The sequence below is a fragment of the Lithohypha guttulata genome, assembly GCF_036872675.1.
Source record: "Lithohypha guttulata strain CCFEE 5908 chromosome Unknown scaffold_1, whole genome shotgun sequence".
In the NCBI taxonomy this organism is placed as follows: Eukaryota; Fungi; Ascomycota; class Eurotiomycetes; order Chaetothyriales; family Trichomeriaceae; genus Lithohypha; species Lithohypha guttulata.
Window position 1 is genome coordinate 3,850,605 of NW_027042750.1, and position 13,826 is coordinate 3,864,430.

The 13,826-nt window shown below is 49.4% G+C and overlaps 5 protein-coding genes across 5 annotated transcripts; 3 read left to right on the forward strand and 2 right to left on the reverse strand.

Moving 5' to 3' along the window:
- Positions 1–242: 242 nt before the first annotated feature.
- Positions 243–2,569, reverse strand: NSP1 (FG-nucleoporin nsp1; the record flags this gene model as incomplete). Its single annotated transcript, XM_064895792.1, has 2 exons — positions 243–440; positions 491–2,569. The coding sequence occupies 2 exons, from the start codon at positions 2,567–2,569 to the stop codon at positions 243–245; spliced, it is 2,277 nt and encodes a 758-aa protein (XP_064758479.1).
- A 403-nt stretch (positions 2,570–2,972) lies between these two features.
- Positions 2,973–4,735, forward strand: LTR64_001412 (uncharacterized protein; the record flags this gene model as incomplete). The annotated part of the gene is made up of 3 exons (XM_064895793.1): positions 2,973–3,057; positions 3,113–3,694; positions 3,756–4,735. The coding sequence occupies 3 exons, from the start codon at positions 2,973–2,975 to the stop codon at positions 4,733–4,735; spliced, it is 1,647 nt and encodes a 548-aa protein (XP_064758480.1).
- Positions 4,736–5,106: 371 nt separating this feature from the next.
- Positions 5,107–7,367, forward strand: LTR64_001413 (uncharacterized protein; the record flags this gene model as incomplete). The annotated part of the gene is made up of 2 exons (XM_064895794.1): positions 5,107–5,314; positions 5,362–7,367. 2 exons carry the CDS (start codon positions 5,107–5,109, stop codon positions 7,365–7,367), a joined length of 2,214 nt encoding a protein of 737 aa, XP_064758481.1.
- Positions 7,368–7,787: 420 nt separating this feature from the next.
- On the reverse strand, positions 7,788–9,362 carry LTR64_001414 (uncharacterized protein; the record flags this gene model as incomplete). The annotated part of the gene is made up of 1 exon (XM_064895795.1): positions 7,788–9,362. One exon carries the CDS (start codon positions 9,360–9,362, stop codon positions 7,788–7,790), a length of 1,575 nt encoding a protein of 524 aa, XP_064758482.1.
- Positions 9,363–9,705: 343 nt separating this feature from the next.
- Positions 9,706–10,986, forward strand: SAS2 (SAS complex subunit; the record flags this gene model as incomplete). The annotated part of the gene is made up of 2 exons (XM_064895796.1): positions 9,706–9,957; positions 10,033–10,986. The coding sequence occupies 2 exons, from the start codon at positions 9,706–9,708 to the stop codon at positions 10,984–10,986; spliced, it is 1,206 nt and encodes a 401-aa protein (XP_064758483.1).
- Between the last annotated feature and the right edge of the window lie 2,840 nt (positions 10,987–13,826).

The following is a 13,826-nucleotide window of genomic DNA, read 5'->3' on the forward strand; positions in this document are numbered from 1 at the left end:
ATTAAACCTTTGCGAGGAAGGACAAGAACGGATCGAAAGAACTCAAGGTTGACGTGTTCGGATCGACTGATCAACAGTGATCGTTATATCTCGTGTGGCTGTTACATACTCCACTCTCATAGCAACTTTTGATATGACTGTGTCTCTACATGAAGCTGCGCTCAGCCCGACCCAGAGACGTCAAATCTGTTGCAATTGCTCCTGTTGTACAATGCCACCATTGACGCCAAATCTATGTTTCTCTACCGTGGATGCAAATAAGTCTGCCAGAAGTTATCTGCTGCAGCTTGTTTATCTCCACCCAAAGACCCGTTCATATAGCTCATGCCCTTAGCAGCGTTTTGTGCCGCGGCTACCTTAGTTTGCAAGGCCGATGTTCCCTGATCAATAGCTTGCAGTTGACTGAGGTGGGAGTTCAATATCTTGACAATTTGTGTAATCTAGAGGCAGGTTAGTGTACGATCAGGTTTAACAACAATAGTAGACTTACAGGTTCGTCAGCATTGTTACCCTTTCCAAGGTTGGCATTTGCAGCGTTGACTTCTTCAATCATGCTTTCTAAGTCTCGACCCATATCGTCGAGTTGTTCGCCAAGTCGTTCCGCAAGCTTGTATGTTCGTTCTCGTTCTTGATCTGGTCCACCCAGCTCGTTCTGAGCTGGTCCATCTTTCGCGAGCATTTCATCGACATCATTCTCATATTTATTTAGCCATGCCTCGAGCTCGTTTTGCTGGTTCTCCACAGCTGCCAATTGCATTTCCACACTCATGGTCTGTTTCTCACAAGTCCGGGTTTTGACATACAGCTTGTCAATCTTTTGCGAATTGTCGACAATGATCTGATCCCAATGAGCTACAGTCTCTGCATGCTGCTTGAATTCTTTTGTGTATCGAGTCAAGTCGGAGGCCCATCTAGTTAGTATCTCGTCCATTGTCTTGTTTTTGAGCCGTGATTGATGAGGTGGTACGGGTCCTGCTGTAGAAGCTGTCAGATTTGGCTGTCCCAAGGTAGAGGCACCAAGACCCGTTGTGGCGGCTGTCGTAGGGTTTGCATTATTTAAAGGAGCGGGAGTCCTTTCACCACCTAGATTGAAAACACCTCCAGTCGGTGCTGTTGTGGTTGCTGTGGCTGGCTCCGAAGTCTTGGGTGCTGATGTTGCACCCAAGCCAAAGAAGCCTGACGTGGATGCAGCTGTGGATGTGCCTGCAGCGGATGAAGCAGGCGTGCTAGTTGTACCTATACCTGAGAACAAGGGAGTCGCTGCAGGCGCAGCACTGCTACTTTGGGTAGACTCTGGCTGCTTACCGCCTAAACCAACTCCACCTAAGTTGGGAAATTGGAAGCTTCCTGTTTGTGTTGAGCCAGCAGCCTGACTGGCAGGAGCTCCGGGTTTGGCAAAGATGTTACTAGTCGAAGGAGTAGCAGTTGAGGCTTGTGAGGAACCCGAAACAGGCCCTCCTGACTGGGTGGTAGGAGTGAAGAAAGTTGATGAGGCTGGTTGTGAAGCAGCTGGTTGTGCATTTGATGTTGCAGGGGTGGATTGTGTGGTAGGGAACGAGAAAGGTTTAGGGGTCTCTGGTTTTGAAGCTGCATCAGCAGGCTTGTTATCCTTGTTCGACTGGCCCCAGCTGAAAGTGGCAGTACCTGACGCTGGTGCAGCACTAGTCTGAGCACCGAATGAAATTCCTGGGGTAGGTGTAGTTTCAGTCGGCCTGGATCCGCTGAACATTCCGCCAGGAGTTGTCTGACTCGATGATGGGTTTGCACCAAAAATTGGGGTGCTTTGAGCTTGTGTCGTTGCCGAATCGGCAGGCTTCTGCGCAAAAAGTCCGTCACTCGAAGGCTGTTGAGAAGTATCCGTCTTTTGACCAAATGAGAGGCCACCAGTAGATGGTGTAGCGTCTTTCTTCTGACCAAAGATTCCACCAGAGGAACTTGAACCACCACTAAAGATTCCCCCAAAGGTCGGAGCGGCAGTTGTCTGCTGTGAGGAACCGGTATTGGAAGGTGGGTTTCCAAACATAGGGGCAGGCGTGGAAGACTGCGGTTGAGAGGTAGATGTGCCAGTACTTGCGCCGAAAAGCGTTTGAGCTGGTGGCTGGCCTGCAGGAGTGGTAGATGTGGTTCCGAAATTGAATCCGCTTGCTGGCGCAGGTGTGGTTGAGCCGAACAAGGACTTTGGGGCAGCAGACTGGTTAGGAGTGCCAGGTGTCTCAGATGCAGAGGATCCTACGTTGCTGAGGAAGGAGGGCTTGTTATCTGCGGATTGTGCGGACGTCTGCTGGCCAAAGAAACCTCCTGTAGACGGCTTGCTGGCGAACAGTCCTCCCGAAGGTTTGTTATCGCTACTTTGCGCATTTGAGGACTGACCGAATATGCCTCCGGTCTTGTTGTCGCTGCTTCCTGAAGCTGGAGTCTGTCCAAAGGCAAAGCCTGTGCTTCCACCTACGCCACTACCGAATAACGAGCCTCCTGTCCCACCAGTCGTGTTGGAGCCAGCTGTGCCAAAGAGACCACCACTCGATTGACCAGAAGTGCCACCTGTACCAGAGCCGAAATTGAACGCCATATTAGTAAAAAGTGATAGGTAGCGAAAGGAATCGACGGTCGATGGTAGAACGAAGCTGCAGCGAATGTGCTGAGCCGAGATGCGATTCGAATATCTAGTCGGTTATGCAGCGCATAGGGTGAATAATGTGTAGCAGAGCTGAAGTAGTAGAGGTGTTACTGGTAATGGATCGTATAATAGTCAGGACACGCGCAGAGACGCGCCTCAAAGCCTACTCTATCAATGCTAGCTCCTTTGAGGACAAAGCATGGGTAGCCTACCGGCCATTTTGTCTGAGCGGGCACGTTACCGACCAGCTGAACAGGGAGTCTCCGTCATGCCTCGACGCAGTTTGTTCTACTAATGCTGTAAATCCTGGTCAGCACAGTCACTAGGACTCACTAGATACGAGGAGCCAATTGCAATGTCGAAGCCGAGAAGCACGTCTATCCATCTGGACATCCCTCGTAAGAGCACGGAAGTGGAGGACCCTGGAGCACACGATCTATGTACGATTCTCCCACCACAATGACTTTCTATTTCTGAAATACTGACTTATTACAGCCTCCGACGACGAATTCCAAGATGCCACAGAAGGTCGCAAGAGGGTGTCGAGGCCGGTAACACCTAGCTCACCAATACCTATTACTAGAGTCGAAAAGGTTGACGACGAACCGAGACATGGTGAAGTGCCAGGCACCGCGGCTTGGGACAAGCGTCGTCAGGATGCTGTGCCAGACGAGATAGAAGTTGTCCCTGAAGGCACTTTGAGCAAAAGATCATCCAGACAGCTCCTCGACCCTCCTCTGACGCCAGGCGGCACGCCCATTCCTCGAACTGTTGTAGAGAAGTTGAATCCGGACGACACAAGCTATGGTGAAGAACCAGGAACTCCAGCATACAAGAAGAGAATGACGGACGCTACACCCGATTTTGTACTAAAGAATCCCGATCCATCACAAGGCTCAAAATTCAAGGACAATTCCAGCCACTCACGGAACACCTCGACTGCTTCGATTCCTGCGACTGTGGTCACCAGGGCGGATGATGAGCTTGCTCATGGTGAAGTCCCTGGCACTGCTGCCGCCGAACTCAGGAAGAAGGATGCTACTCCGGACAAGATGGAGATTGAAAGTGATGTGTCAGGTAGGTAGGTTTAGTCCTCTAATCGCACTTTTACCATAGCAACGCGAACTGACTGCTGCAGTTGAGTCGGAAGGTGACAACAATGAAGAAAACGATTTTAACGACAACGATGGGAATGGCTTCGGAGAGGATTTCGACGACTTTGAAGAAGGTGATCAAGCTGGTGCCGACGACGATTTCGGGGATTTTGACGAATTTGAGCAAGAAGCTCCCAATGACTCGTCCTCGACGGATCCGAACCAGCATGCAGAGACACGAACAGAGGCACCCTCCTTTCCACTGATAAACTTTGACGCGCTATCCGACTTGCCTGACCTCCTGGAAACCACTAGGCTACACCTTGATGCGATGTTTCCGACCACCACATCCCCAAGTGAAACAACTATAGATTCCGATTCTATACCTTTACATTCCCCTATATTTCCTACTGACCGCTCGAGGTCTCTATGGAAGCAGCTCATTACTCCACCTCCACTACAGCCACCTAATTGGACGCAGTCACGCATACGTCGCCTTTTCCTCATAAGTCTAGGCGTGCCCGTCGACCTAGACGAGATCCTCCCACCAAGCAAACAGAAGAAGTTGATATTGCCCGACATTGAATTACCATCACGGACCAGCACGACCAACGACGACTCGCCCGTGGCAGGGAAGCCAGAGAACGATTCTATTACTAAACTACGCTCGACAAAAACCAACGACTCAAGTGCTAGCATAGATAGCCAGCAATCAGTATCCACTGCAAAGCGTGGCAGGGAAAGGCCCAAGTCGATGAAGCCAGGCCAATTGCCTGCACCACCACCATTGGACCTCAATGCAGTGAAACGATTATGTGCGACCACGAATGAAAAGCTCGAGGGGTTTACGGACGACGAGTTGCAGGCTCACGTCAAAGAGCTGGAATCGCTTACTGAAAAGACCAGCCTGGTTCTTGAGTATTGGTTGAAGAAGAAAGATGGCCTGCGCAAAGAGAAAGAGGCCTTCGAGGGTGTTATAGAGAATCTGGTACGCCATGCGAAGAGAGTGAGGACGTTCAAATAGATCGACTGTGAACTCGGAGCACAGAGTTGCACGTCTTCGTTCTGACACGAACTCGCACCTGCTGTCTGACTCAACCTTCGTTGTCTTGTCATGTAGTGCTGCCGTCTAACAACGGTAGTGGAAAAGGTAGCACGCGAGCAGTGTTCACACGAGCATGACAACCATAGATCTTAAATTGGACCACGTTGGCGCTCGAGGACCGCACGAAACTCGCAACTTATTGCGACTGCTTGAGAATAGGTGGGTCAACTTGGCTTCCTTCGGTTGCCTGGCCAACCAACCTCACAATCCGTGGTCCACGCCTTACTTAGTCACCTTGATCAAGACTTCTATGCATAGTCTCGTATGCGCACCTTCACTTGTATCTAACAATGAGTGTACGTGTGGTAGCTAGGATACGGCCTCTGCTCAAAGCGGAGGCTGAAAAGGACCAAATATTATCCATACATGAGGGTAGCGATGGAAAGCCACAAATCGTCAAGATACCCAATCCCAAGTCGCAGAACGAGGAATACAGCTTTGCGTTTTCAGCAGCATATGGCGCAGATATATCGCAGCAAGGTTTGTTTGATGCAGAAGGTAGGAACAGCAAACGAGTATTATTTTCCACGCGCTAATATATCCAGTTGCACCTACCATCAAGCACCTGTTCCAAGGATTCGATGTCACGCTGTTCGCGTATGGTGTGACAGGTAGTGGGAAGACTCATACGATGCGTGGTGGCAAATTGCTTGCGGACAGAGGAATGATTCCACGACTACTGAGCAGCATCTTCCGCAAGAGTAAGGCTCTAGAGAAATCAAGTAATGGCAAAACCACAGTCGATGTCCTCATGAGTTATTACGAGATCTATACAGACAAAGTGTTTGATCTCTTCGAGCCACCAGAGAAACGCACAAACACCGGTCTACCCATTCGAGAAGCTGAGGGAGGAAAAACGGTCGTGGCTGGTCTGTCAGAAGTCCCATGCTCAAGTTTGAAAGAGTTCGAATTTCTTTATGATAAGGCAAATGCCAATAGAAGTGTTGGGTCCACCAAGCTGAATGCTGAGAGCTCGAGGTCGCATGCGATTCTGCGAGTAAAAGTTACCATCTCTACCGCGACCGAGTCTCGAGCCTCAACCATATGTGCTATTGATCTGGCTGGGTCCGAAGACAACAGGCGTACGGGCAACGTGAAGGAGAGAATGGTGGAATCAGCTTCAATCAACAAGTCATTGTTTGTACTCGCTCAATGTGTCGAGGCCATAAGCAAGAAGCAGTCACGGATACCCTATCGCGAGTCAAAAATGACACGAATACTGAGTTTGGGGCAAAATAACGGACTTACTGTGATGATACTCAACCTTCCACCCACAAAAGCCTTTCATCTCGACACTCTGACCTCTCTCAACTTTGCAAACCGAACGAAGAAGATTGAGGTTAGAGAGGTTGAGAATGAGCCCATCTTCAAAGGTCCTCCTCGGCCTCCTTCCACGACCAATACGGGAGTGGTTAGAAAACCTCTTCGACCATTGAGCAATATATCCACAAACGCCAATATACTTGCCAACAAGGAAGCACAGATTGACAAGGAGAAGCCAATTAAATTGTTCTCAGTTTATGCTGACAAGTCTCATACTGGTACCGGTCGATCTGTGCCGCAGAAATCTTCACCATTGAAGCGTACTGCAACCGACATGCTTGCATCTTTTCGTCCGCTCAAGCAACCTCGACCAACAACGTCTACTACATCTCTTCTTCGTAAAGGCCCTCCCGAAACTCAGAAAATAACTGCCGCGACTCTCGATGCTCTGGTAGAAAGGAAGGTGTCAGAAATTCTTGCTGCACGAGAGCAAAATGCGCCGCCACCATCAGCAGCAATAGAAAAAGCGATTCCAGCAGATGTCCAAGCTCGCCTCGACTCAATAGAGCGCCGTCTGGAAGGTCAAGAAGGAGAAAGAGCCGAAGGTTTGAGCTATCTGTTCATGGCTAAACAACACCAGGCAAGAGGAGAGGACTTCAGTGCACTTAAGATGTATGAACTGGCGCAGCCTTTCTTCCCTGCTAACGAGAAGCTACAACGCAAGATTGAAAAGTTACGTACGAAAGTGATTGAGAGCAGGAAAAGCAAACAGGAATCTGCAGAGCCAGAGCGCTGTCAACATGGCCAAAATCTCGAAGCTGAAGAAGATGTTCGACCAGGCAAACAAGATCCAAAACAGGGTCGAAGAGATGAACCTGACGTGGACGAGAGCTATGGACAAGAAGCAGAAGCGGAAGCAGACACACATTCCGACGGCTCGCCTCCAATACGCAAGAAAAAGTCCTCTAAACCCTCAGACTCAACTTCAAAACACTGTCCAATCTCTGCCTCAAGAGATTCTCCCGACCCTCTAATCGACAATAGTACCTCCGACGCCCCACTAACACCCAGAACAATCCACCTCATATCTATCCTCAACGCACGGAGCATATCTCAGCTCAAAGGACTTAGCGGTCTAGGCACGAAGAAGGCGGAGTCAATCGTACAACATCTTGAGGACCGCGGAGGCGCATCTGGCTTGGAGTGTTGGGACGATGTGCTTGGGTTGGAGGTCCGTGGTATTGGGAGGAAGACTTGGGAGAGTGTAAGGGAAGGGTTGATTGTGTAAGATGGGCAGGTATTTAGACAAGTTATGTTGGGGATGGTGTATTGGTGCGTTGGTGCTTCTTTAGCGTATTCAAGCTTTATGCTTCTCGTTGTTTTGACATCAATTGAGGCGGATAGCAATTCTGATGTTTGGTTTCAATGGATAGACAAGCATTTGCGTGGCTCCAGCTAAAAATGTTGTGATGTTTTTAATGGGTATCAGCCATATATTGTCTATTGAATGAATTCGAGACGTTATTTGTTGGTAGAGGCAGCTATAAAGATACAGGCGTAGGGTAACACTTCAGGTTCTTGAACCTGTGTTCCTTTGCTACAGGAAATACCACGTCCCGATGAAAGCCACCAACGCCTCGCTGAAACAAAATAAGAATACAAAGACCTGAAAACTTCGAGCATTCTTTCATGCCCTGATAAATACTAATCAGCCAAATGGAAACCCTCCAAATGGATTGCCTCCACCGGAACCACCAAAGTGAAATTGCTGCCCACCCTGCCTGAAAACAAACTGCTGACTGCCGCCGCCAAAAGGCGAGCCCTGGAACGGATGTCCACCATGTTGTGAAGATGGGTCATTCGGATCATCACCACGATCGAATCGTGCTTTCAGCTCAGGATCACTGAGAACTTCGTACGCTTCATTGATAGCAGCCATTTTCTTCTCGGCGTCCTCTTTGGAGACCCCCTTTGCCATTGCTTTGTCTGGGTGAAACTCTTTCGTGGCCTTGCGATATGCTTTTTTGATGGTGGCTTCGTCTGCGTCGCGAGAGACTCCGAGAGCTTTGTAGTAGTCCTTGCTCTTGGATCTTTTGAGCAGGGTTTGTGCTTCTTGCATTTTCTCTTGGACTTGTCTACTTCCTTGGTGGTTTTCTTTGGCAGTGTTGAGTGTTCCGATCGCAGCGTCGTAGTTCTCGGCGTCGAGCTGTGTTTGGGCCTGATAGAGCAGACCGTAGAGAGAGGTTGGGTTGAGTGTTAATGCTTCCTTGCAGTAGGAGGCTGCCTTCTTGTAGCTGTTCATGCCGACGTAGCATTCACATGTTTTTTCCACGAGCTGTGTGTAAAGTTCTGAGCCAGCCTTGGGATGAATATAGCCCGATTGCCTTGCGGATGCGATGTTTGCTTTGACATCTGCCAGGAGACCAGGATCGTCTTCCGTAGCACTGCCAACGAGGATCTTTGAGGCCGATGCATACTGTTTCTTCTCAAGCAGGGTATTAAGCTTGTCGAGACTCTTGCTTACGCTTTTCTCTTCCCTGTGGAGGGCTGCGCAGGCTTTAGAGTCCGGATCGGAATGTAGACACTTCTTGATCTGGCTCAGACCTCGCTCGGTGTCGCCGAGACTATAGAACAGCATACTCGAGATCTGCAGATGAGGTTCTAGGTTTCCAGGGTGGATCTGAAGGACATGTTGTAGGTCGCTTACTGCCTCCTGTATTTCACCCCTCTCAAGCCGACACCGTGCTCTCAGCTGCCGTAGAGATAGTGCCGTACCTGCGACCATTATAGCAGTACCTGCATTGTTTATACATGACTCATAGTCGCCTCTTCTCTCTGCATCGATGGCATGCGTCGCAGCATCTTTGGCCTCTTTCAGGCTGGTTAGGTCCTGTTCTGTCTTCTTTCCAGCTTGTCGATAGTCCTCCTCGGCTGCTTGCCATTCTGCATTTCGACTGTGAATCTTGCCTCTCTGTATGAGAGCACCTTCGAAACCCGGCCGAAGTTTGAGCACTGCATCGAAGTCCGCCTTGGCTTGGGTGTTACGTCCAAGTGACAAGTAAGTGGCTCCACGTTGAAAGACATTCATGTAATCTGAAGGGTCACGCTTGACTGCTTGATCGAAGAACGACAACGCTTCGGCATTGTGACCCTGTGCCCTCGCTGCTTTCGCTGAGGCAACCAAGCTCGAGATAGAGGCATCGGCGGCACCAGTACATGGCAGGGGCAAGAATGCTGTGACTATGGCGGCAACAAGGCCTAGATCTGAAATGTCGACCCTCATTTTGTCGAGGTAGTAACTAGTAAGTCGCTACCATTAGGGAAGTACAGGATCATGCAACAGGTCGAGTGAACGCAGCTGCACAAGAATTGAGCAAATGTACTTTGTCATTAACATCAGCCTCATTTCATGTTCTCATTATCGGCCACGTGTAAAGATCTCGAGACTGCTCGCCGTACCTACCCTGTTGGGCACATACCAAATACTAGTGATACCAACCTCAAATTGTGTTCGTCGCGTTAACCACCATACGCGACTTAAACACCTTCTGGCTCAGGGAATATGCACAATGCCTGTGCTGTCTTGCCAAAGTCGTACATGTTGAGATACAAGACGCGGCTAGGGAATGCCTGAAGCACTGGACCATGATATATTCGCTATTAAGCCGCCAGGCTCCCCATCTCATACTCGTCGAGCATCACTCAAGATACTAAGCCGTAACATCGACAAAGTTGTGCTTGGAACTTTGCTCTTCGACACCTGGTACTTCTCGCCATATCCAGAAAGTGTTCTCTTTGGTCATGATCACCACTCATCCAAGGCATCCTTGAATGGTGACGCGAGAAACGGTCACCTCGAGAAGACGATCGTGCCACCCGTACCCAGGCTTCATATTTGCCCTTATTGCTTCAAATACACTACTCTTCCTACTGTCTATGTTTCACATCTTCAGTGCCATGTGCAGGATCTTGAGGCCAATCCCGAGACGTGGTGGCCTGTACCCAAGACGGCTCTCAAGGTCTACGATTGGGATGGTTACACTGTATGGGATGTGGACGGAGAGCAGGAGAAACTCTACTGTCAAAACCTTTCATTGTACGCGAAACTCTTTCTTGAGCAAAAGAGCGTTTTCTTCGATACTTCCGGTTTCCATTATTTTGTGCTTACCTACACACCACCAAGCAACACAGCATCATCGGGGTTGAACAAAAATCGTGTTCGAGGACGACGATCGTCTGGATCTGCGACTGATCTTGGTCTGAAAACACAAGTAATGGGCTTCTTCTCGAAAGAAAATTTGTCCTGGGATGCTAATAACCTTGCGTGCATCTTGGTCTTTCCACCTTTCCAACACCGTAACCTTGGCCAGTTGTTGATGGCTGTGTCATACAAACTCAGTGGTTGGGAGTGGGAAGATAGTATCATTGGTGGTCCCGAGAAGCCACTTAGTCTGCTGGGCCGCAAAAGCTACCTAAGATTCTGGTCCGAACGTATAGCCAGATATTTCATGGGTCAAAGTGCTGATGCAGATGGTCAGAAGATCTTCGGCGGACCTTCGAAAAGCAAGGCATCCTTTGCAAAGGAAGAGATGACAGTCAGAGATATCGGTGAGAGGACAGGCATGCTACCAGAAGATGTGATAGCGGCGCTCAACGAGATGAAGATTTGTGCAGCGTCATCACGAAAATGCAAGAAAACCACGGAACTTCAGGAGGCTGATCGGATTGACGAAGTCTCGCCTGCCACAATGCTGGTTAAGCGCTCACAGATCCTAGCATGGGCCACGCGAAACGATATCGACCTCGCTGGTCCCGTAAAAGAAGAAGGCTTTCTAGGAGAGTGGGCGCTCAGTGACTCTGGTTCCGGTACTTCTGAAAGTGCAGGCTCCGAAATTGCCTCTACGTGAGAGTGGCGTTCCACGTGTTTCCATCATTGTCAGTCCTCGTCTCGACTTGTGTGGAATACGCTCTAGCACTGCGGCTGCATCTTGTATCTGCCGCAGGCGCGAACTACCGAGTTCGGTAGACACTAGTTGCAGGATCAGTTTTCTTCACGAGCAACGTTATCTTTCTAAACAGTAATTAGCATGCTGCATGGAACTGGTGCCCTTGGCGCCTAGGCACCTGGTCGGCATTGGCTGGTAGTCAGGGGGTGTTCTCATGGATAGTAGACACGGGAAGACCTTCCTCCACAACGAAGTAGATGACCTTTGTTATCGTCGAATACAAAGATCTCGGATCGATCTACCGACCATGAAGGTCGTCACACTAGCGACCGTCTGCACGAACGCTTTGTTCCGAGTAGCCTATCACACTGTGCTCGCTCAAGCCCTGCCGCGGCGACATACTGCATAGTCGTGACATTTATTGGGAAGCACAGGTCGAGCACCGCATACACAATGAACAGTTCGTAATGAATCACTCGTTGATCAACACAGGTCTACCGAGCAAGCTGGTCGCACGATGCGGTAGTTGTGCCGCAGCCATTCTGCCTCGGAGGAATACACGATCGTCGACACAGATCTGTACCTGTACGACAATGAGGTTGCTGTTGGGACTGGTCCAGAACATTACCTCTGCTAGAAGGATGTGCTCACAAGAAGGCGCTCGTCACGTTTGCTATCAATGAGAGATCTGTGCAACTGAGATTAGTTCCCAGGATCGGAAATCTTCCAGTACGCTATGGGTAAGCTTGCATTGGTGGCAGTCGTGTTCGATTGAGTAAAAATGTCCCTTGTGCAAGCTTGACCGTAAGTAGAATCGCTGGGGCGGTCAGAGCCTCTCACTGTTGAGTGCAAGTCACTTCTTGTAATACAGGTCATCCCGCTTTCCAAGTACAAATGCCGTTTGGTACGGAAACATGCATCTCCGCAACACATGTACAAGAGATCGAGCAACACGCTAGCGATAGTTGTATTTCTGCTATTCGTCCTTTCCCCTGCATGATAATGGCTTTGCATAATAAAATGATGCGGCCAAAAACTTTGTGCTGAAGATGCATGGCGTTGAACCAGGATCGATTAAGCCGCCAAGCAGACAAGAAGAGCTCAGTTTAACGGCCTAATAGCAGCCGCATCTGAACGCCTGGGCTTCCTGGTCAATAACTCCTGGCGAGAATCATAACATGTCACTATTAGCAAAGAAGTTGTCGCCTGGATGATCCGATGGCAAGTTGATGAGGCAAAGCAGGTCACTCTTGCGTTCACTCAAAGACAGCATCGGAACATAGTCAGGGTTGCTGTAACCAGCACAGCATCATGTGCTTGCTTGGGATGCTCAAATACCAAGTTTCCGAAGGTTACACGTCTGGAGAATGAGATCAGTGGAGCTTCGGGCACAAAGGATCGTTATCAACCTGCATTCAACCTCACAGATCGACCGCGGGGTATTTATCTGTTCATACACAGTCGTACAGTGGTAGTTCAAAACGTCCCGGGCACCTGTACAGGGTGGACTGTGACGATGATGTGATAGTATGTTGACGTTCGAGTCCGTTGCCTTTGCCGGGTCCACTATCCATCTTGATTCCGATTCGACCAGAATGAACTTGGGACACTTCGCGCAGGGGTGCTGCACCATCTTGGTTCAGATGGAGTCTGGAAGGATCAAGCACCGCTGCGCTTACCCATTCCGAGGATTCAGCAGAACACCAACCTTCCAGCTTGGGTCGCGGTACTCGGTCTGAGTCGTTGTTTCTCGCCGAACTAGAAACAGGCTTTCCCAAGCATAGAGAGTTTGGAGCGTAACCGAAACTATTTGACATGATTGACAGCGCCCCTCCTTATGACCGTCCTCTGCCTTGGGTGCAATGTGAAGTCTTTCTTCTTGTTTCTCCGCAAGACGGAAGCATACGACGTTCTGCTGAACTTTGCTGGGGAATGCGTCGGGCACATTGCAAGATCTGGGAGCGTGTGTTGGGCTACAGGGTACACAAGGCCTGAAAACGGAGGCGTCTATACGAGTAGATTGGCTTCTGGATTCTAGTCACATTTGATCGTAAATAGAAAAGATCGCAGCTTTCGTGTGATAGTGAATATGCATCAGCACCCATGCACACGACTCTGTCAGGTGTTTGATAGTGTTCATCGACAAACCGTAAGAAGTAGCGAGTCGAGAGAATGGCAGTGCAGAAAATGGAACCGTGGCACGAGTACGAAGCAAAGTGAAAAGCCGCATTTCTTTTCTGGTGTTTATTGTTGATGTTGTGATTTTTGTGGCACGGGTGGGAAAGAAGAACAGGTCCACAATCAACACAACATCCCTGTCGCGTTCTCTATCCCCGATGCATCAAAAGTATAATCCAGAGTAGGCCAGGGTTGTATCAATTATCAGCCTTCGAATTTCCTGCCTGTTCACGCCACGAGAGTGGTGCATCGTCTCTCTAACAGCTTTGAATTGTGATAGCACCCTTACCCGAAACACATTGTTCTGGAGGACGCCGGGACGAATTCAAATATACAGATACACGTTATTCACTCGTTTACCATTTGCCAGCACTTTCCACTTCGCTCGCTAATCTCGGCTTTTTCGAGTATACAACAACTGGGAATTACATCACTGTCATAGAAACTGTTGTGGTTTGAGCTTCTACTTCGACGGTAGACTTCGTTTGCTCACGGTTGTATTCTGAACAAACAGCCACACCACTCACGAATCACATTCCTTACCCGACCGACTACTCATCCGCCTACAAACGTGTTGCCTCGGGTTGTGGCAGCATACGCGAGGATTGCTTCCAGCCTGCCCT